Source organism: Rhinatrema bivittatum, chromosome 3 (assembly GCF_901001135.1).
Source record: "Rhinatrema bivittatum chromosome 3, aRhiBiv1.1, whole genome shotgun sequence".
Lineage (NCBI taxonomy): Eukaryota > Metazoa > Chordata > Amphibia > Gymnophiona > Rhinatrematidae > Rhinatrema > Rhinatrema bivittatum.
Genome location: NC_042617.1, coordinates 265,903,173 through 265,927,020, shown reverse-complemented (window position 1 = coordinate 265,927,020; position 23,848 = coordinate 265,903,173). Strand labels below are relative to the sequence as shown.

The following is a 23,848-nucleotide window of genomic DNA, read 5'->3' as shown; positions in this document are numbered from 1 at the left end:
CCCAACTCTTAAAGCTCAAAGTCTTTCTAAGCATGTGTGCGAGTTCCCCTGTGCAGTCATTGTCTCAAGAGCCCTTCAGTCTTTCTTTGTCTGAGCTACCCTATGGACATGTTTCCCAGTCTGTTTTTTGGCCTTCTACTTCTTTGCCTTGGATTTGAAAGCTTGTACATTCTTCTTTTCAATGCTGCCTCAACAGCGCCTTTAAAAGTAATTTTAAGTTTGACTAAAAAAAAAAACCCAAACAAACAGAAAATGAAAGATGGACAGATCCAAGGCTAAGAAACTTGCACACAGTGGAATTAAGGCCTGACGTTGTGGACACCGTATATCCATCACGGACACCCACTCTCTATTATCACTGCCTGGGCCTGGACCATGATGCATTCAGCTGCTCCAGTTGTGGTGGATGCTCCTGTGAGTTCAACAGTACATATCTGAAAGATGGAAGGCCCTGCAGAAAGTGTCCTTGGGAAAGACCCTGAGGTCTTGGCAATGGAACCACTCCACATCCTGGATTGAGGTCTCTCTGAACTCCTGACACTATAAGAAGCATCATTTGCACTGGGATTCTATATCCTTGTTCTCTTGCAAGTCTGCTAGGAAGCCTCCCCTCCCCCCCCCCCACGTGGTGGCACCAGCTCACGGATTTGTCACAGTGAGGTGTGGAAGCAGAAAGCATTGGATGAGGCAACAAGGGGAGCCCCTTAGTAGCATGAGGGATCACAGCTGTGGCCGTTTCATTTGGTGCTGAAGAAGTGAGTGCCATCAGAACAGAGATCCATTGGGGTGAACCATTTTCCTCAATTCTGAAAAAAGAGGTAGTCCTCTTGGCAGAGTTCACCTCATCTTTCCTGACTTGGAAGAGCCCCATGGCACAGAGCAACTTGTTTTTCTTGAATGTTCTGATTCTGGCACCAACTAGGATCCCATCTGTCTCACTGCAAACACACTCCGGGATGCAGTTAGTTCCCTAATCACGGATCACCTTCGTCTTTATCGGAGCAGAGCGCTTTGTTGCAGGGGAGCAGCTGCTCCAATCATTTCATCTGATGTCAATAACTCCCAAAATGCGAGCATCTTTGCAGTAGTGGTCCTGGTTTTAGGTTCTCCATTATGCTTCCCAGTACATCGTGTCCCTGTCTTACCCACACTTCCACCAGATTGAGGGGGGCTCACACTGGTACTGTATGGACTAAAGAGGCATAATCCTAAGTAGAAAGTCACTTACAAATCAACTTTTTGAAGCTGTAGGCTGATATGTGCCAATGGGTTTTCTCCCACCTGCTCCTGGGCAAGATAATCTTGACCCAGATGGGAAAGCAGATGGCCATGTTACAAGAAGGCCCAGGCTCATATGCCCTTGGAGGCCCTCTATATCTGATCGTGGGTGGATCTTCAGGCATTCATAATATGCTAGTGGACCATAAGTATACAGCCCCATGAACAGTCTTTATATCAGAGAGTCCTGAATGGTTCATCAAGGGGCTGAGGCATCTAAACCTCTAGTCAGAAAATCTCCAGTGTCTTAGGACCTCAGCGTGTTCCAGACCCACCTCATGAAACATACCTTCAAATCTCTCAAATCAGTGGATTTAATGTTTCTTACCTGGAAAATGTTTCTTCTGGCCATCACCAGCACAAAGAGTAAGTGAATTACAGCTATTAGTTTTATTTTGCCATGCCTGCAGTTCTTTCACAACAGAGTTCTTTGAACTTGCCAAAATTCCTCTGCGTTCCATGTTAACCAAGCTATTGTACTGCCAACGTTCTTCCCGAGACTGCATGCACAAAATGGAGAATAGGGCTCTTCACTCTTTGGACTCAGCACAGCATTAGCATATTTCTTGAAGTATTCAAACTCGCCATCAAGTTTCTCAGCTGTCCGCGTGCTTTGATCCTATCAGATTGGGAAGGGCAGTTGCCAGAATAACTTTCTAACTGGCTAGCGGACTGTATAGTGCATGGTTATGCTGTGGCTAGTTTAACGATTGCAGACTCTGTCAAAGCTCATCAGATGAGAGCCGTGGCAAGTTCAGTGGCTCATCTGAGGGCCACTTCCATTGAAGACACATGCACAGCTACTAATTGGTCATCTGTTCATATTTTTATATCCCACTATTGTCCCATAGAGAAAGCAATTTTGGACAAGAAGTTCTACGCCGTTTGTTCACCCAGTAGTCCACTCTCCACTGGCAGGGTTTGTTGTCTGTTAAATAGTTGCTTTGTAAGGCAGCCCTCAGCTTGGGACTCCCCACAAGTTATGGCTGATTTAATCCTGCTTGTTGATGGAGAAAGTAGGTTTACTTACCTGTCAACAGGGTTCTCTGTAGACAGCAGGTTAAATCAGCCACACATTTAATGCCCACTTGCCTCCCTGGAGAATCGTCTACCTCACTTAAAGCTTAAGCTCTGGAGGTGCTCATAAGGCAGCGACCGTGTATGGGGAACTCCTGCGCATGCTCAGCAAGATTTTACCTCTGCTCTGAGAACTGGGTCCATGTCTGCATTGTCGGATGATGTCGCCTATATATTTTGGCTGATTTGACCTGCTGTCTATGGAGAATCCTGTTTAGATATAAGCAGACTCGCTTTACTTTGCATCAGTATCACATAAAAAAGCCTACCATGATACTGAGTTACATTTAATATTTTACCCTACATTTATCTCCTAAAACTTTATCTGACTGTGCCAAAACACTGTGATCATCCACAAAACCATTAACAATAAAAAATCTCAAATGGCTACAGGACTCTCCCCACCATCATGACTCCCAGAGAAACCTGCAGTCTCAAAACTCAGGCCTGCTAGCTATCCCTCACACAAAACTAGCCCACCTCACCTCCACCAGAAAACACACCATCTCAGTAGCAGGCCCATCCCTCTGGAACAAACTGCCCACCCAACTAAGACTGGAACCCTCCACCCAATCATTCAAAAAATACCTGAAAACCTGGCTATTCCAAAAAGCCTATCAACACACAGACTAATCTTACCTCTCCTCCCAAGCCTCATAGCAGATCCAAGTATAATATCCTCTCAGCATTCGAAGTCATCAAATATTCAATGTTACAATGTATCAATAGTAAGACACCTTAATCTTACTATTTTCAACACCGATGTGATATACTCCAATAAATGTCGGTATATAAAAACAACTAAATAAAATAAATAAATGATGGAAAAGGTCCAAATAGCATTGTACTGGTCAGGATATTTGATTAGTTGAAATTTTACCAGCTGGGGGAGAATTATTATTTTGCTTTCCTTTTATCGTATATTTATACTTAAATATTGTAGTCAGGTAGAGCACAGCAATGATTGAACTATTTCAGTGTTTGTAGTGGTGAAAACTTTTGTCACCTGTACAAACATGAAAAAGAAATAAGAAATCTGGTACCACTGCATTATAATAGATTACGGTGTCTTGGCTGACATACTTCTGTGTGTGTTGCCTGCCTCACATTTGTACTGTCAGAACTGCATGAGGTGCCTCTCTTACATGACGCCCACAAGTTTATTCATGAGTGGTGCACAAGAAAATGTCATGTACAGTGCTGGCCTTTGTGACACCCCAGCAATTCATGTTCAGTCCTCAGGCTTGCCACAGCATTGAGACTGACTGAATTGTGTATTCATTAGCAAGTGTTTAGCCTTTGCCCTGGGCTTCTGTTTATTAATTGGATACAGATTTGTTATAGGGAGGTGGTACATCCCTTTTCTCTGCTAATTTACACCTATTCTCCTGTTCCTTTTTCCATAAATCAAAAAATTGCAAGTGCTTAGTAAGCTTTTCTTTATTCTTATTCTCCTCCAGGGTTTTTAATAAGCAACTAAGTCTGATGATGATAAGTAGAGATGTGAATCGGAACCTGAATCTGTTCCGATTCCGGTTCCGATTCACATTGTGATTTTTTTTTTTTGTCGGCCCGATCGGGTTTTTTTTTTATCGGCTGTGCTGGAGCCGATAAACCAAAAAACCCACCCCGACACTTTAAAACTATTCCCTTAGTTTCCCCCACCCTCCCGACCCCCCCCCCCAAAAAAACTTTTTACAGGTACCTGGTGGTCCAATGGGGGTCCCGGGAGCGATCTCCCGCTCCCGGGCCGTCGGCTGCCACTATTCAAAATGGTGCCGATGGCCCTTTGCCCTTACCATGTGACAGGGTATCCGTGCCATTGACCGGCCCCTGTCACATGGAGGGAGCACTGGATGGCCGGCGCCATCTTTATTTTTGTGTGCCGTTTTTCCCGCCCTCCCCCAAAACGATAAGAGAACCCCCACGAACAATTTAGTGGGGTTTTCCTATCGGTTTCGGGGAGCCCCCGATTTCTGACTATTTTGAAAATATTGTATATTTTCAATATTCAGAAGCACGATTCACTTCCCTAATGATAAGCTCCCTTCCTTTGGCCATGTGAGAAATGGGTCTTTTTTGCTCATCTTATGCCACTTCTAACAAAACTGAATTATTTCTTTTCGCAACAGGGAGTTTCTGTCACATATTACTTGTACAGGAGTGGCAAGAGACAAAAAAAGGATATGCAGTGAGTAGATTATGCACATGATTCAAAAAGAGAAAGCATTAGGTCAAATGTATCCATCTTTGGCCAACCTTTTGTAGCAAACTCAGGAATCAAATTTGGATGTTCTCTCTGAAGAGAAACCACTTGACATTTGTAACATAGATTGAAATGATGGCCATTCTGTATACTGTTCTCTCATTAATTTTTTTTTTCCCCATTTACAAACAATGCCCATCTTTTTATTGTTGAAAGAATAGCTGTCCATAAATTCCATCTTTAGACTGCAGACATGTACATCGCGGAAGACAATACCATAACTGCATTTAAAAATATCTCCAAGATTGCAAGATGTTGTTTCATGCACTGTGCACATAGGAACATAAGACGTTGCCATACTGGGTCAGACCGAGGGTCCATCAACAGTGGCCAATCCAGGTTACTACAAGTACCTGGAAAGTACCCAAACAGCACAGTTCAGTTACTGTATAGGGCATTCATGGTGTGTATCATCTGCATCTGGCCTTTGTATATGCCTTATGTAATAGCAATATTATATAGGCCTTTTTATTTTTGTGCATGGCTGATAAATATATCTGGGCTCCAGGAAAAAGGAGAGCAAAAAGTGAAAAAAAGGTCTGTTCCAATAGGATTATATTGAAGAGCTGCTCTGGAAAGCTCTTCAAAAGAGGAGCATTGTCTTTTTCTGTATGCTGGTAAAGCAATGCCACCATATTTAGTCTTGTTTTTTAATTAACAGTACAGCAGTAGTTGTTTGCCTGAGCCTACCATATGTATATAAGCATTTATTATAATTTCCATGCAAAGTAGAGGTCCCTTCATTGAATTTATTTTTTTTATTCTCCATCAACAAGCAGGGCTGAACTAGCCATGATATGTGGGTGATGTCATAAGATGGCACCGAAATGGACCCTGTCTAGCTCAGTAGAGCTTTTACATCCTCCTGAGCAAGTGTGGAAGTTCCTGCGTGAGCATTGCCTCATGAGCCACCCCAGTCTTTTTGTCCCTGCAGCTGCACGGATGGTTACCCTCTCTCTCCACTAATTTTTCTAGTATCTGCCTTTTTTCGCTTTTTCATTGCTGTGCTGCCTTTGCAGTTCCCACAACAGCATTTTTCAGTGCTCCCATATAAAAAAAAAAAAAAAGACACAGATTTAAGAATCATTATGATGCCAGGGAGGGGCACTTCCCCGAGTGGCTTCCGGTCCTACGAATGCAGTAGGATCATGTCCTTCTGCGATGGGCGAGTTTGTTACTGATGCCTCCGTCCCGACGATGACTCTGCCAACGGCCACCTCTGTGGCAAGACGCCTTCATAGGTGCAGAAAACCAGACCTATAAGATGGCCGAGCTTCACCAGGCGTGGAGTACAAGCACCCCTTTTCCTCCCATTTATTGGGCTCCAGCAAGGCTTCCTCTCTCCAGTCTCCCCCTGCCTCAGTACCTTTAGGGTCTTCTAAGGCATCAGGATTGAGCAAATCAAGAAAGCATAGGACACCGGAGTGTTCTAGCACAGTACCACGTTCCTGGGCCTCATCCCCCATAGAGGCCTCTTGAAAGAATCATTGTTCATCCTTGGAAACTTCCTCCGTGCATAGAGTACATTCTGCACTGCCAATTCACGGACTGCTAATGAAGTGTCCAGCAGCATTGAAGCTACTGGTGCCATAGGCACAGAAGAAGTACCCATGCACGAATCATTCAGCTCCATTGGCACAAGCTTATGTTCTTATAAAATACCGATGTCCTCTTCATACTTCTTCCATCTGGATGCCAGACCCCTAGAGGACTCATTTTGGCCTCTGGATGCCAGACTGCTTACACCAGATCTGATTTGTTCTGTCCTGCCCTTGCAATCTACTGGAGTCTCCTAGGGGTGTCGCAGGAAGATCGACCAATTCTGGTATCTGAGGAGGATTGGTCCTCCCCATACTGACCTATCAATCTCAACAATCCTTAGACCAGATCTATTCAAAGGCTTTTTTCCTCCCTGATAGACAATTCCTGGGAAGGCACATTACAGCCTATCCTCACTCAGTTGGTGACTTTTGCAATACCCGTCCTGAGAAGCCTGGGCAAGGAGCTCTGTGAATGTTTCTACTCCTGGATGCTCTCCTGTTGGTGAGGGTGCTGGTCCAACCTTGGAAGATGTCTCTGGAGACGTAGTGTTTTCACCCCAGATGGTTGAGATTTGACCAATCGCCCTTGTCATAGTCTTCAGGTTCCCATGTCAGTATCCACTATGTATATGATTCAGAGGATCTACCCGGATCTTATCTGCCCCCCCCCCCCCCCGAACACTCCTTTCCACCTAAGGACCTTACTTATGCCAGATTTTAGATCAAAATGGGCAAGTGCTGGGGGCCAGCATACACCAGGCCACCGATCCCAGGATAGAGGTCTTTTCCATCCTGAGGATTCTGGAAACTCTGCTGGAACCAGCGGCAGTCCCAGTTCATGAGATTTTATAGAATCTGCTACTTAGAATGTGGGAATCTCCGATGTCTTGTCAGCTGGCCACCCAAATGCTCGACACAAGTCCAGCAAGCACTAGAGTGGTTCAGTTTCCTCACCAGTTGGTGGTAGTCGAATCAGCATTGAAACCATCTACCAGGAGATTGTATGGCTTCAAGAGGAAACTGTTCTCCTTGTGGTACAAAACAGCCTCCTTGGTCCCATTTTCTTGCAAACCCAAGGACTTAATCAGGTACTTTTGCACTTGTCTTCAGGCCTCATTACCTTATCTCAGTGCAATCGCTGCCTACTACATGCAGATGGATGGCAAGCCCATGCCCATTCATCCTTTGGCGTTCAAGTTCATGAAGGGCTTGCTGCATACAAAGCCTCCAGTGATGAAACCTGTTGTTCCCTGGGACATTAATGTGGACCTAATGCAGCACATAAAGCCTCTGTTTGAACTTTTAGAGTCATCTTTCTTGAAGTTCCTTACATGTAAAGTAGTATTCCTGGTGGCCATTACTTCAATTTGAGAGGTCAGCGAGCTTCAGACCTTAGTTTCCTACTCACTGTATCTTCATTTTTTCCATAACTGAATGGTGCTCTACACCCATCCTAAGTTTTTTCCTAAAGTTTCCGCATTTCATATCTTTCAGCCAATTGTCTTGCCTATGTTCTTTCTGAGGCCTCATGAGCATAAGGGGGGAAAAGGCCCATCATACATTAGATTGTAAAAGAGCATTGGCCTACTACTTAAGGAGAACACAACTTCATCATCAGATAGCAGAGAAGCCGGAAACCACAAACGGCTTCTCAGCAAAACCTGTGACAGGGTTTTGACTGGATCCAGGAAAACATAGTCAATATCCCAGTGCTCATTCCAGAAAACCTCCCTATCAGGTGAAGGCTAAGGTTTTATGAAGGAGGAGCTCTCCTCCTTCATGAAGACCAAAGCAGTCAAACTCGTCTCACCAGATGAAAGAGGACAAGGATATTACTACAAGTATTTCCTGATACCAAAAAAATGGGAGGACTCCATCCCTTCCTAGACAGCCTTGAACAAGTACTTAATAAAAGAAAAATTCAAGATGATTTCTCTGATCACCCTAATTTCCTTTCTTCAAAAAGGGGACTGGCTTTAAAGGATGCATACACCCGCACAGGGATACTTCTAAGCAGTGCTTATCTTCTGGAAAAAAAAGTGTTAGTACTCACATGTAGGATGAAGGACCACAGGGCAAATCAAGCAGATGGAGGAAAAGGTACTGGTACTGATTACTGGCAAGTACCACCTGAAAAAGAGCCTTGCATCCAAGTCACAGGAATTATCTCAGATTAATAATGGGAAAGTACCACCTTCACTACTGCTTCCTGCCCTTTGGCCTAGCATCCACACCATGAGTATTTTCAAAGCATCTAGCAGTAGTGCTGGAGCATCTGCGCACACAGGGATTGCTTGGAAAAACGTTATCAGATAAATTTCCTAGAGCTAAGGTCAATTCTGAATGCTCTAAAGCAGGGATAGGCAGCTCTGGAGTGCCTGACTTTCAGGACATCTATAATGAATATGCCTGAGATACATTTGCATAAAATGGAGACATTGCATGCAAATATACCTCATGCATTACCTGAAAAACCACAATGAATATGCATTGTAGCACTCCAGGACTGACGTTGCCTACCCCTGCTCTAACAGAGGTTGGTAAGCCAACAAAGTCATAGTTGTCCAAATAGACAACAATGTAGTTATGTTCTCTCTAAACAAGCAGAGAGGAATAGCATCATGCCTCCTATGATGGGAAGCGGTAAAGATACAGAATTTGGCCATCTCACAAGGGATGACTTTCAGAACCATATATCTACTAGGCAAGGAGAATATCCTAGCAGACAAGCTGAACAGGTATCTGGAACAACACGTATGGTCTTTGGCAGAGGAGTAGCAAACCAGATTTTCCACAAATGGGGAATGCAGAGTATGGATAGGTTTATATCTCTTCTGAACAGAAAGCCCTCAGAATTGTTTGAAAAGAAGGTTGAAAGAAACTAATCTCAGATGTTTTCTCCCTAGATTGGGGGGAGGGTCTTCTCTATGTATATCCTCCAATTCCTCTAGTCATAAACTCAGAAGGGAAAGGGGAACTTGATTTTCATAGACTTGTATAGGCCAAGACAGGTTTTGTTCCCACCTCTTTAGGACTTGTCCCATCAGGAATACAATTCTCTCACACGGATCACAAAGAATCGGAAAATATTACTCCCATCCCAGCATCAGGTCACTAGCCCTCACAGCCTGACTCTTGAAAAAATAGAATTTGATCTCTTGAATCTGATGGATGGAGGTGCCTTGGTTTCTTCTGGCTTCTAGAAGATGCTCTACTAAAAGGTCATATAGTTTTAAGTGGAAGAGGTTTGCCTTCTGGTGTGAGGGAAAGGCCCTACATCCTTTCTGTTCACACAAAAACTGCTTGAATAACTTCTAAATCTTTCAGAATCTGGTAAGACAAACTGTCTGTGATCACCTCAGAGCAATTGGCACTTAACACCACTGTGTAGAAGGGAAGCCCCTTCTCTGTATAGCCTTTAATTGTCAAGTTCTTGTGAGGTTTGCTTTCATTAAAACCTCCCTTTGGACCTAAGTATAGTATTGTCCCAGCTGATGAAAGCTCCATTTGAGCCAATAGACTTGTGCGAGCTCAAGTACCTGATCTAGAAGGTCACATTTTTGTGGCGCTCATGTCAACACACACTCAGTGAGCTGCATGCCCTATTGACTTGGCCATGTTATACAAATGTTTTTGTAATAAGGTACTTCTGGGCATGCATCCCAAATTCCTTTCTAAGGTAGTGTTGAAATTCTACCTTCACCAGTCTATCAGCCTTCCAGTATTTTTTCCTAAGCACTTGTCCACAAAGGTGAATAGGCCTTACACAGTTTGGATTGCAAGAGAGCTTTAGCCTTCTATGTGAAGCAGACCAAAGCCCTAGAAAGTTCAACCAGCTTTGTTTCTTTTGACCTAAATAGATCTGGAATTGCCTTAGCCAAAGGCACATTAATTGTATAACAGGTTGCATCTCTTTATGTTATGCCTGGGCAGGCTTGATTTTTGAAGCACATCATGTTAAGAACCATGGTAGCATCGGTGGCCTATCTAAAATCAGCTTCTATGGAAGAGATTTGCAAAGCTGTGACACATTCACATCTCATTGCTGTGTGGATAGCGACTCCCAACATGGCAGTAGGTTTGGTCAATCTGTTCTGAAGGATATTTGAGATTTAGAAACTGGCTTCATTTCCACAAGGGCCCAAGCTCTTTATTTCTATTTGTTATAGTTTTTCAAAATAGCCTGTTGCCAGCAAAAGATATTGTTGTGCCCACATGCACTGTTCATGTTCTAGTTCCTCCTTTTTTGTTAAAGGCAACCAGTAGCTAGTGATTCCCATGACTTTGGGACTAACATTCTGCTCATTCTCAGAGAAAATGTATTACTTACCTATAGCAGGTGTTTTCAGTGGACAGGCGTAAGTTCTTACAGAACCCATCTGCCTCCCCTAGGAGCTGACTCTTTATTTAGCTTAATTAAAAAAAATAAAAAACAATCCTGCACATACTCAGTAGAGCTTCTGAGAGCTCTTGATGCTGTGAAATCAAGGCTTCCGACCAGGGCTCTTTGTGATGACATCACCCACCTGTGAGGACTTGCATCTTGATGTACTTGGAGAAAACCTGCTACAGGTAAGTAACTTTTGCTTTCCTGCAGAAGTGGAAGACTAGAAACTGATTTCTAGTCCTCAAGATGAGAGAGAAACTTTCCTTGATGAAATCATTCAGACAATTTTTTTCTTTAGGTGAATAACAAAATTTAATGTAAAGCTTTGAAAATGTTAAATTTGTAATTGGGTAGCACAGTTATGTCGTTTTGCCATAGAATCTTCATTTTATAATCTGACTTTGTTTGTTTAAAGACCACCCAGCAAGATCAGGTTTAGCTGAGCTTAAGTTTTAAATTGCTTTTTCGCTTGTCTTAGAACTTCAGAGTTCCCAAGGATAAAACGGGTACCACGAAGGTTGGCGATTTAGCTCCTCAAGACATGAAGAAGGTCTGTTATCTGGCGCTGATTGAGCTGACTGCTTTGTATGATGTCCTCGGGGCAGAACTCAAGCACCAAAAGGCTTTGAAAACTAAAGTGAAAGGTAGTTCTTGTCCAAAACAATGCCGTCTCCCTCCCTCCTTCCCTCCCTCTAGATACATTTTGATGAGCAGGTAACAATTAGCTATTGTACACTAAACCTTTTTTTTTTTTTTAAATAAAGATAAAAAGAAAAGCAGAAAATTGTTCTGCCAGCAAAATATTGAAGAGAGTTAGTTTAAAATTGTTATTACTTGGCTTAGTGGTACAAACGGTTTTTAAGTTTTGTGAAAAATTAAATCAAAAGAAAAAAAATGTATTTGTAGAAGTATATAATGATATTGACACTGGTGGGCTCTTAATTTCTGATGCCACTCAAGATTATATAGGATTATTTGGATGTATTGTGTGTAAATATTGAGGTCCATTTTCAATGGAGTTAGTCCAGTTAAATTTGGACTTAGCTGGACAAACCCCCGAATTGTAACCCTGCTGAACCAGTACGTTTTTTAGCCAGGTAAGTCATTACCTAGATCAGGAATAGTTGGCACAGGGGCATTCCGGGGCGAGGCTTAGATTTAGCGAGGTAGCACCAATATTCGGTGCCATCCAACTAAATTTAGTCTTGGTCATGATGGAGGGAGAACCCAGGTAACTTTAAACCTACCCAGTTATATTCAGCATATAACCAGATAAGTTAAAAAAAACAAAACAAAAAAAAACACCTTGCAGGCCAGCAACGGTTTGATCCACCCCCCCCCCCCCCACACCCAAAGTTATGACAAAAAATGTTGGGGGCCTCTGCAACACAATCCCCCACACCTCACAGCACTCTCAAAATCCTGAAAAGAATGGTGGGGGCCTCAACAGCCTGATCCCCAGTGCCCAACCTCCGAAAGCATGCCTAGACCTCTGGGAAAGAATAGAAGTGCTTATCACCTCCCACAGAGTGAATATGTAAGCTCAGTTACTGGAGCTTACGTATTAATTTATTCACTTCACTCTTCTACCAAATAATCAACTTCACTGGCAACTGACCAATCCCCATCCAGAACAGAGTTCTGACCTGGAATTTCTTCATTCAGTGGCAGAGGCGTGACACGAATAAATGACTCTGTAAGTGCCGGGACCTGCTGGTTGTACTGGAGTTTGCATATTCGCCCCGCGAGAGGAGGCAAGTGCTTCTCCTTCTCCCCCGAGAGTTCAAACATGCTTTTGGAGGTTGGTGGGGGTGGACTGTAACTTTTGAGAAGGGGAGTGGGGGATCAGCTGTAGGAAATTTATTTTTTAAACTTGACAGCAGAAGCTGAAGCCTCTGAGAATTTTTTTTTTTTTTTTTTCCGGGAGGGTAGGGCGGTGTCAAGCCACAGAGGCCTCAACCATTCTCCTCCCCCCAAAAATATTCAGTAAGCGGGCAATTGGCTGAAATTACCAAAATAACTTTATCCAGGTAACTTTAATCAAGTGTATTCAGTTGGAGACTTGTCCTGCTGAATATTTGGCTAAAATTATGCAGTTAACTTTACCCAAATAACTTTTCTGCTTGCTATCTTACTCAATATGGACCTCGCTGTTTATTACCTATAGGGTCTCTGTCTAGTAAAATATCTATTTATATGAATGATGGCTTTAGAGTAAATTATTTTCTCTTAATTTTTGATGACCTGCTCTTTCCCATAGGTCAAGTACTAATCAATACAGTATGAGATCTAACTAGCCTTTTATCTTTCTTTTCTTTCCCACAAATGAGAAAATGCAAAAGTGATTGAACTTTCAATGGATGCCACACACAGCAGCCTCTCCTTCCTCTACCCAGTATTTGCACACTGAGAATTAAGTGGGATGTAATCACTAATGACCTAAAGAACATTACACCTTATTGAGTAGCATCAGAAATGAATGCCACACAGCTGAAAATTCATCTTTTTGTTCCTTCTCTGATTTCTCTGACTTCCAGTTATTTCCTCTTGTCTAATGCTGGTTCTTGGCATGTGCTATTAATTAACAGACATGGTCTATAGCAATGACTCCCAAGTCCACTGCAGTTGACAAAGTTCAAGGCATGTTTAACTGGCTCTTTCTAAACAATAAGGAGCAAAAGCAAGAATGAAACCCGCATGGGACAAGTAACTCTCTATTGATTCTTGGCCCCTCCTTACACAAATGTAAGCTGATGGAATGCTCACTATTATGCACCCATTCCTGTGGCTCAGCTTCACAAAATAGTCCCTATAATTATCTATGCTAGCACATGATTGAACTGTGTGCAAAAAAAGAAACACTTGCTTTGGTCTTTGTATGAAAGAATTGGTGGAGGTAGGGAGCAATAGAAACCAAAAAAAGAAAATCTAGAAGGTGTTTTCCTTGTATTTGTATAACAATCACAGGCAGTATAAGAGAGGACATTTCCTGGGTATTGACACACAGACATTAGTGAAAAAGCACTGGACAGCTTCTACTGGCAAGTCCAAAAGCAAAGCACGTTCAAGAAACATTGTCTGATTATCAAGAAGCTGCTTACCCTGTAAAAAATGTCGTTAGCAGTAATTTTGTTATGGGTTTGACAGTTGCTTGCTTTTGATTGTAAATATTAGGGATGTGAATCAGACTTCGGACGATTGAACATATCGTCGATATTTTCAAAATCGTCAGAAATCGGGGGCTCCCCCAAAACGATAGGAAAACCCCACGACATTGTTTGTGGGGGTTCTCTTGTCGTTTTGGGGGAGGGCGGGAAAAACGGCACACAAAAATAACCCCTAAACCCACCCCGACCCTTTAAAACTAATCCCTTAGCTTCCCCCACCCTCCCGACCCCCAAAACACTTTTTACAGGTACCTGGTGGTCCAGTGGGGGTCCCGGGAGCGATCTCCCGCTCCCGGGCCGTCGGCTGCCACTAATCAAAATGGCGCCGATGGCCCTTTGCCCTTACCATGTAACAGGGTATCCGTGCCATTGGCCGGCCCCTGTCACATGGTAGGAGCACTGGATGGGCCCGCACCATTTTTAAAGATGGCGCCGGCCATCCAGTGCTCCCTCCATGTGACAGGGGCTGGCCAATGGCACGGATACCCTGTCACATGGTAAGGGCAAAGGCCATCGGCGCCATTTTGATTTTTGGCAGCCGATGGCCCGAGAGCGGGAGATCGCTCCCGGGACCCCCACTGGACCACCAGGTACCTGTAAAATGTTTTTGGGGGGGTCGGGAGGGTGGGGGAAGCTAAGGGGGATTAGTTTTAAAGGGTCGGGGTGGGTTTTTTGTTTATCGGCTCGGGTGCAGCCGATAAACAAAATCGCAATCGGGCCGGACGAAAAAAAACCCGCGATGTGAATCGGAACCGGAATCCGAACAGATTCCAGTTCCGATTCACATCTCTAGTAAATATTATCACCCTTAACATAAGGTTTGGGGGTAACCTGTATGGAGTGGCAGTTATTAATTATCATAAGAAATTTGCTGGGCAGACTGGATGGACCGTTTTGGTCTTTTCCTGCCGTTGTTACTATGTTAAAGGCTCTGGATTGTTTCCTTCTTTGATAAACTTATGTGTTTATCTCACAGCTCAGTGTCCTTTTTAAAGCAGCACACTAATAATTTCTTAGATAGCATACAGTACACCTGAACCTATGTTCAGGTGTACATACAGTACACCTGAACATAGGTCACAAAAGATATTAACCGTCATTGCACTATAGGTCATGTATAATCATAGGCTCATGTATTGCACTAGATTTTTCTTGTGAAATATTTTTAGATTGCAAATAAAAAGCAAAAAGATTACTTTCCTTTTCACTCAATCAAATGCCCGACATGATATCTTATGACAGCATCAGGGGCTTTTCCATGTATCATATTCTGAAAGATATTTGGGCCACAAATCACTTCATGCAAAAATTATGTTCCATCATAATTCTAGTGGCAGATGCTACAATTACTGCTACATGCAGTAATATGAAACATGATATCATGTCGAGCAAAAAGGAAAGTAATTTTTTTTTCTTTTTATTTGCACGGGTGTTATGATGGTCCTGTATGATATCACAGTAATTATGATTGTGTTGCTTTAAAAAGCACACTGAGCTGTGAGAAAAACACATGTTTTGATCCAGACAGTTTTGATGACAAATTGTTGTTCACAACTGTTTTCCAGGACCTGAAATTAGCCAGCGCACTCCCAATTGTAGAGTGACCACCCAGTTCCATGTCCTGGTTTTACCCCCACTGTATGCATGAAGATGCAGTCCTGCTTTTCTAAGGGAACTCAATAGGAGAATCGGATCTACATCGCCATGCTTTCAGTGGGGTGAAACCAGGACTGGCTCAACTTATCTCTCTGCGCAAGGAACTATGTAGGCATCCTACATTCCATTTAATTCCATGACAGCCTGATAGCAGGGGTGTGCCCGGAAAAATCTTTGCTTTCGTGTTTCATTTCATTTTTTGTTTCCCTCTTTTAGCACAAAGTGTTTAGTATTTCTCTTGTCAGAAAACTTCATGTATTGGGTGGGTTTTTTATTTATTTTTTTTTTTTTTATCAAAAGCTAATGTTTTGTGGGGGTTTTTTTTTTTTAAAGGCTTTAAGGTTTTAGTTTATTAAAAATTTCTTGATCGCTTTATGCCTAAGCTCTAAGCAATTTACAAAATATAACATACATAACGATCCACAAACAAAACATAATTTAACAAGCAAATTAAAACAGTCCAGCAGCTTCATGCCCAGCAAGGTCTCGATCTTAACTGGTATAAATCAATTAAATGCATGGTGACATGGGCTGATGTTTTCAGTGGCAGTTTAGTATGTGTGCAGTAAATTAGTGTATGGAGCAGGGGTAAAAAGGTTATAAAAGCTGATGTTTTCAGTGGCAGTTTAGTATGTGTGCAGTAAATTAGTGTATGGAGCAGGGGTAAAAAGGTTATAAAAGCTCTTGTAGAAAGGTCGCCCTCTCATGGGATACATGTGGAGAGTGACTCTTGATTTACTTTGCTTTATACAGAATCCGGCCTTTTTGGTGTTTCACTGTCAATTCTGTTGGAACAGGATCAGAGAAAAGTGTCGGGCACCAAGATACCACTGATCTTTCAAAAAGTAAGTAGGCATAAACAGTTGTCCAATTTTTATTTTATTTTTTTTTGTTGGTCATAGCCTGATTGAACTCCAAGGACCTCAAGAGCTCATGTAGATCATCATCCTGCTCACATTTATTCATTCACTTTTAATGTTGCCGTTTGAAATGCTGTACTATTCCTGCCTTATTGCTGTAAGCTTTGAGTACATAGAACATTTAAGTTAGCAGGTTTTATTTAATTGTAGTACTTTTATACTCATGTACCAAAGCACAGAGCGCCTTCAATCTGTCCATCTGGTAACTTCCTAAAAATGTAACCAGTGGGATCCTAGTTTGGCACATGCCATATTGAAATTGACCTTAATGCAATAAGAGTGAGGATATGTTTAATAAGGTCAAATTTGAAAAGTATTACAAAACCCAAGCTTATGCATGTTTCACTTCCTTCCCTAGTAGGGATGTGCTGTCATTTGAAACCGTCATAAGCTCTGTGTGTTTCAGATATAAAAACAAAAGTTCCCGCTCAAATCATCTGGCTTCCTATGCCTGCCCGATGATTGTCACTCTCCAGGTAGCTCTGACTGATTGCATACACCTAGCAATGTAACAATGTACGTTAAAGATCCACCAGACTGAATGAGGCTGAACCAAAGGAAATTTTAAGATCCTCACATGATTCCATGATGAGGTCCTTCATTGCAGAAGCCCCTTAACATTGAGACCTGACTCTTCTACCAGGAAGAGGAACTAGGGATTGACAAAGATGTCCTTTTGAAGAAGGTACTGGGATAACTGGCTGAAAGTGTCCACCATCCCTCCTGTTTGGGCAGAAAGGAGTAAATTATATGGGAGGAAAAAAGTGAGACATTTCTCCACCACTTCCATGACCTATAACTATCATGACAAGCTAACACTCAGAGGAAACCCTCTACCACCCAAAACAAGAGCTGCACAGCCACAGGAAAGGAAAACCATCTCATACCCTGACCACCTGACACTTTCAATCCTTGATGACACTGATGGGTAGTCCAAAACCTAAAGGCAGAGCCTGGGTTAGATGGGTGGGGGCGCTGTCTCATTATCCTGAGGCAAACAGGCAGCCTCTGGTCACATGCTACATCAGGAAAATGATTACTCTGGATTTACAAGTGGCCAAGAATGTTGGGTTTAGGCTGTTGCTCAACTTTTTAGCTCCAGGTTGCAAAGGGGAACGTTTAGTTATTGCCTAATATCTTTCATGTACACTTGGTGCTCTGCCTACATACATATACAACTGCCTGTGGCAGAGGGTAATAGCAATCATTTCATCAGCGACCACTGGACCAGCTAAAATGCAACACTCTGGTGGCAACTGGATAAGGCTGGCACAGGGATCATCTCTATTGGGGTGCATTTGGGCAGAGTTGAATGCCCAGTTGATGGTCCAGAACCATACTTTTTCCAACATCTTGGAGACGATCCAAGGGATGATTGAGGCGTGGCTGGATCGAAGAGATATGTCTGTTTCTGGCTTTTTTTTTTTTTTTTAGATGAACAGTGGGTGAAACATGAACAAAGCAATGTGTGACAGGGGTTACATGTTCTTCCTTTACTCATGCACTACACCTTATCATGAGGCATGCCCTCAGTATGGGCAGTAAGCAGATGCAGCACCCCTGTCCTGTGTGATCTGATAGAAGGGTGCTGGAAAATAGCTTCTTATTTCCTCTGAAATGTGGATTGGTCTCAGAATTGGTTACATATGAGGCAGTTGGTGATGTTGGTGTATGTTCTGAAGCACTTCCAAGGTTCCACAGATGCACTGATTTCGGCTTTAGCCTTAGCCAACATTGCTGAAACTATCCCTATAGTCCTTCTCTTCTCAAGACAGAACTTCCAATAAAAGCAGGGAATGGCATAGGCAATTCTAGTGCTACTGGAAGCCTCGAAGCTTCATTCTGGCTATATTCTGTGATCCAAGGGTGAAATGGAGAATTGTCAGCCATTATGAAGATCTCTCTTATTGGAAAGAGAATCTAGTGATTAAAGTGATGGAACAGGGAAGCATAAAAGTCCTAGAGAATGTGCGGATCGGGAAGAAAGAGTGAGTTTTCTGGTCAGTGACCTCCTCCATCAGCAACCTCTACCCCATCACCACCACAGGACAGGATCTCTTGACATAGGCCATAATTCTGGCAGTTGCCTGCAGAAGCCTCCAGAAATTGCCGTCAAGGAATAACTTGGTGATCCCATCGAGAGGTCCACAGACCCCTTGGATATTGGGTGCCTAAGTCCTTATTCTGTCTAGATCTCATGAATGTTACCCAGCATTTTCTTTTCTGCCTGCCCACCAGCCCAGTGAGCCCTACTTGGGCATGCAGGAGCATATTTTCCCAATGTGATCTGGGCCCATGGAGGTCCTGGCACTTTCATAAAGAGACCAGACTCCCTTGTTGGGACACCTGTGCTAGCTATGGGGAGGGATGGTCTTCCCATTTATTCAGAGAATGTAAAAAGCTTACTGAGACATATCTGAGAGTATAACTGAACCCAATGAAACATTCTTGGCATGTGGAAGGTAATTTTCCCAGTGTGCTCTGGTTCCTCAAAGGACTTTATCATGGTTCATGTCCCTGTCCCTTCTGAGAGAGGGTGGACTATGAGAAGTGGAAGAGAGACCATAAGACTGCTTTTCTTCACTGTGAGAAGATAGTTTCTCGATTGACATGCTGAATAAGCCATGACACATGGATGACATCGTTCAACGGCACCAAATGAACTCATCTCTAGTAAAGATTTTTTTTCTTTTTCTACTGAGCATGCATAAGAGTTCCCACATGCTGCCTTGTGAGCCCCTCAGTCTTGTTTTTTGGGGGTTTTTTCCAATCTTCCACACGTACCTGTACCCTCCCTCTATTTTATTTTTCTTACCTTCTGCGATCTGCAGTTTTTCTTCAAACTCAAAATCATTTTTTGAATTGCCTTGCTGCCTCGGCAGTTCCTCAAAAGCACTCTTCAGTGCCACCTGGAAAAAAAAATGAATAATTCACGTTTTCTGGTTCCAGGAAGGCCACTTCCAGTAGTCTTAAGGACTATTTTTATGGCTGTAAGATGTCCATCGCAGACAGTTGTGATTTTTGGGACCAATCATGACTCAACCGACTGCTATGATTGTGGTCAGACTTTGCCGAAATCCCAGAGGAATAGGACTTGGAAGACGGAAGACCTTCACAGGTCGGTGAAAAGTCGGAACCATTCCTCCTTTTGAAGCATGGCCTTGGGCTCCCTGTGTACTGAAATAAGCTCAGCAGGCTCAGACCAAGCCTAGGCCTAGTTTTTAATGAGACTCGGCCCTCAGGCTTCAACTTTTCTGGTAGGGGGGAGGATTCACATGCTCTTCATAGAGTGGCAGAAGATTACCAAGGATCATTTAGAACTCAAAATTGTGGAATCTGGTTACTGTTTGTGCTTCTCCCATCCCCCAGCGCTGCTTCAATGTTTAACTTTCTCACTTGACTTAGCTCTGTCTTGATGTAGTCGCTTATCAGCCAGCAGATAGAATCTGTCCTCCTACCCAAAGACCATGGCAATGGGTTCTATTCACACTATTTCTTTATCTCCAAAACGTCAGGAGAATTGACACCAATCCTGGATTGATGAAGACTGACCAAAAGCCTGTTATGAGAGAAGTTCAGAATGAATGCTCTCCACACCATTCTATCCTTTATCCAAACGAACTGGATGTATGCCATGGATATGAAAGATGCATATGTTCACATACCTATCTATCCATTTCATTTGACATACCTCAGATTTGTGGTGGATTCCTCTCACCACCAATATAAGATTCTCACCTTTTGGGCTTTCAGTAGCCCCAAGGGTTATCACAAAATGCCTAGCATTAGCGGCAGTACATCTTTGTTGTCAAAGGATTTTTCTTTCCTTATCTAGATGACTGGCTGGTGCAAGACCTTTCCAAGCAGGGGCATTGGACTCCATGTAGGAGACTTTCCAGCTTTTTCAATCACTAGCATTCATAGTCTGTTTTCCCAAGTCGAACTTCATCTCTACACAGAGCATCAAGGCAGGGATAGACTCATCAGAAGAGAAATCATTCCTTCTCTCCTATCAGGCCTTTTGTCTTTGTGCTCTGGTCCAGAACTTGCTGAAGCAAGATCAAGTAGTGGCCTAAGAAATCCTGGATGTCCTTGGACACATGGAGGCAGTGGTCTATATGATCCCCATGATGAACTTCAACATGAATTCTCCAATGGGGCCTCCATTCTCAATGGGATCAGCTACGTCAGCCCTTGTCACATTTCGTATGAGTAGCCATAGAAATGAAATCATCTCTCCACTGGTGGCTAGATTCAAAGGTCCTGGAAATAGGTCCTCCTCTTTTGAGTCTTACTTCATCTGGTAATGCTGGCGACAGATGCATCCACCAGGGACTGAGGTACACACACGGGCTCCTTCTGAACTCAGGGGATCTAGTCAGCAGTGGAACGCCTGTTCCATATAAACCTTTTGGAGCTGAGAGCCATGCATTTTTATCACATCCCCTTCAGGAAAAGAAAATAGTGATCCAAACTGACAACCAAGTGGCAATGTTCTACATGAACAAATAAGGGGGCACAAAGTACTGCACCCTCTGTCAGGAATTTATAAAAATGTTAAGGATGGGTTCTCAGTCACAGAGCATTCCTCCAAGCAGTTTACTTTCCTGGGATCTCCAACATGCTGGTGAATTGCCACAGCAGAGTTTTTTGCTCTGAGTGGTCCCTGGACCAGAGTGTGACACACAGGCTATTTGGCCTCTGGAGTCACTTGGCAATCTACCTGTTCATGTCACAAAACAGGAAAGTTGACAAATCTTGCTTCATTCTTCAGATCAAACTCTAATCTTTTCCGTTCAGGTAGGTTACAGATCAGCTGTATGCCTTTCCTCCAATTACACTGGTGGGGAGGACGATGCAGAAGATACAAAAGACCAGGCACATGTTCTCATTGCTGCAGCTTGACCTAGGCAAGTGTGGTTCTCTTACATCAGGTTGTCAGTATACCCACCCTTCTGGGATCCGAACCAGCTCATCTAATTGAAGAGGAGGGTCAACTCATATCTTCTAAGCCTTCCCTCCCACAAATTGATGGTATGGATATTGAGTGCTTGATAGTAGTCTCATTATTATCTATGGAGGTTGAGGACAATGTGATTTTGACCAGAAAGCCGTGCAGTTTTACATGAAAGCAATTTTTATCTTGGTGTCATAGAAAGAGAAATGAAAGGCTATTTCATATAGATACTTTCAATTCCTGGTTCAAAACCTGATGAACAGAAAGTGGTTTTGAATACATTGGAGGCTGAGGCAATGTATGGAGCAGTAAAAGGCTTTATGAAAAGAACGTCCTAAATTTCTCTGTAGCAGGAAGGAAAATGCTCAGTGAGAAATTCAGATCATATATTATCAGATATTTAAACTAGAGAATGGGGATGGCAGGAGGTGGCCAATGAAATTGGCATGACATTACAAAGCAATACATGAAGTTGGAGGAGAAAATAAAATCAATCAGATCAAGAAAGCAGAAAAGGAAGTGTAGGAAATCAAAGGAAAATAATTGAAAAGCTATGACCACAAATGCTCGTACTTTGGGCAATAAAATCCCAGACCTGCAGGCTCTAATGGTGGAGGCAGTCTTGGACATTGTTGCTAACCTGAAACATGGATCACGGATTCTCATGATTGGGATATGGCTATTCTGGCATATAATTTAAGGAAGGACAGGGAAGATAGAAAAGGGGGAGGAGTAGTTCTTTATGTCAAAAATGATATCCAAGCAACTGAACTGAAAGGGACATTCGGTAGTGAAAAAAAAAAGATGGTGGATCCATTTTTATTGGTGTAGTTTACAGACCTCTGACTCAAACAAAAGAACTGAACAGAGATCTGGTCGAAGACATCCGACAGGTGGGAAAGAAGGGAGAAGTGGTGCTCATTGGAGATTTTAATCTGCTGGATGTAGACTGGAGAATCCTTTCTGCAGAATCTATGAGAAGTAGATAGAGAGTGCATGCCCTTCAAGGGGCTCTGCTCAAACAAATGTTAATGGAACTCATGAGGGAGGGTGTGATACTTGACCTGGTGCTCTCACTAATGGGAATAATATCTCTGTCCAGATGGGTGCCCACCTGAGCACCAGTGATCATCAAACATTATGTTTTGATATTGCAACTAGAATACAGAGAAGTCACACACAGACCCAAATTTTGAATTTCAAAAACACAGACTTTATCAAAATGGGATGTACCTAGAGGAAGATCTAAAAGACCGTGGAAGAAAATGGGGGAGTTGGAACAACAGTGTGCCAAATTAAAAGGAGCTATTACAAAGGTAACACATTTATATGTTAGAAAAGTAAACAAAACTAAGAGGAATAAGAAACTGATCTAGTTCTCATAGGAGGTGGCTGAAAAAATAAAGGCAAAAAGAACAGCATTCAAGAAGTATAAAGGATCCCAAAAAGAGGAACACAGGGAAGAATACCTGGTGAAACTGAGGGAGACGAAAGAAATCAGGAAGCAAAAAGTCAAGCAATAGAAAGGATTGCCAAATAGGCAAAGTGAGGTGACAAAACATTTTTCAGATATATTGGCGAAAGAAGGAAGGTCCAAAGTGGTATAGTGAAATTGAAAGGTGACAATGAGCAATGTGTGGAGAGAAATGAGGAAATGGCGGAAATATTAAACAAATACTTCAGTTCGGTGTTCACTAAAAAAACACCCTGGAGCAGGACTGATGCTGGTTGACTAGAATATAGATGGGGGTGCAGTAGTCGCAACTCTGTTTACAGAAGAGAATGTATGGGAAGAACTAGGAAAGTGGACAAGGCCAGATGAGGTGCATCCCAGGATGCTGAGGGAGTTTAGAGACGTAGTGTCCGATCTGCTGAAAGACCTGTTCAGTAGATCCTTGGAAAGTGGATTGGTGCCACAAGATTGGAGAAGAGTGGTGGAGTTCCTGCTTCACATGAGTGGGAGCAGAGAGGAGGCTGGAAACTACAGATGACAGTTGGCCACACCTCGGTGGTAGGAAAATTTAATGGAGACTCTGCTGAAGAAAAAGATAGTGAACTATTTACAATCTGGTAGGATGCTGGACCCGAGGCAGCATGGATTCACCAGGAGAAGGTCCTGTCAGACAAAACTGATTGATTTTGGAGAAATGGATTGAGGAAGAACACTAGATGTGTTTTTTGCTTGGATTTCAGCAAAACGTTTGATACAGTCCTGCATAGGAAATAAGTGAGGAAAATGAGAAGCCTGTGAGTGGGCACCATGATAGTGGCATAGATTGCAAACTGACAGGAGACAGTGTGTAATGGTAAATGGAACCTATTCTGAAGAAAGAATGATGTTAAGCAGAATGCCACAGGGATCTGATTTGGGACCAGTTCTGTTCAATATCATTGTGAGTAACTGCGGAAGGGATAGAAGGTAAAGTTTGTCTATTTGCGGATGATACTAAGATCTGTAGAGAGAATGAAAATTGATTTAAGATAGCTTGAAGACTAGTTGAGGGTTTTGCAGCTGGGATTCAATGCCAAGAACTGCAGAGTCATGCATCTGGGGTGTGGTAATCCAAAAGAACTCTATGTGATGGGGGGAGGGGCGTGA

The 23,848-nt window shown here is 42.8% G+C and overlaps 1 protein-coding gene across 1 annotated transcript in view; it reads left to right on the top strand.

Moving 5' to 3' along the window:
• ARHGAP18 (Rho GTPase activating protein 18) overlaps positions 1-23,848 on the top strand; it is a 276,486-nt gene that overhangs the window by 152,330 nt on the left and 100,308 nt on the right. Inside the window, 2 exon segments of the mRNA XM_029596814.1 lie at positions 11,028-11,193; positions 16,126-16,217. Of these exon segments, the coding sequence (XP_029452674.1) occupies positions 11,028-11,193; positions 16,126-16,217 (258 nt within the window).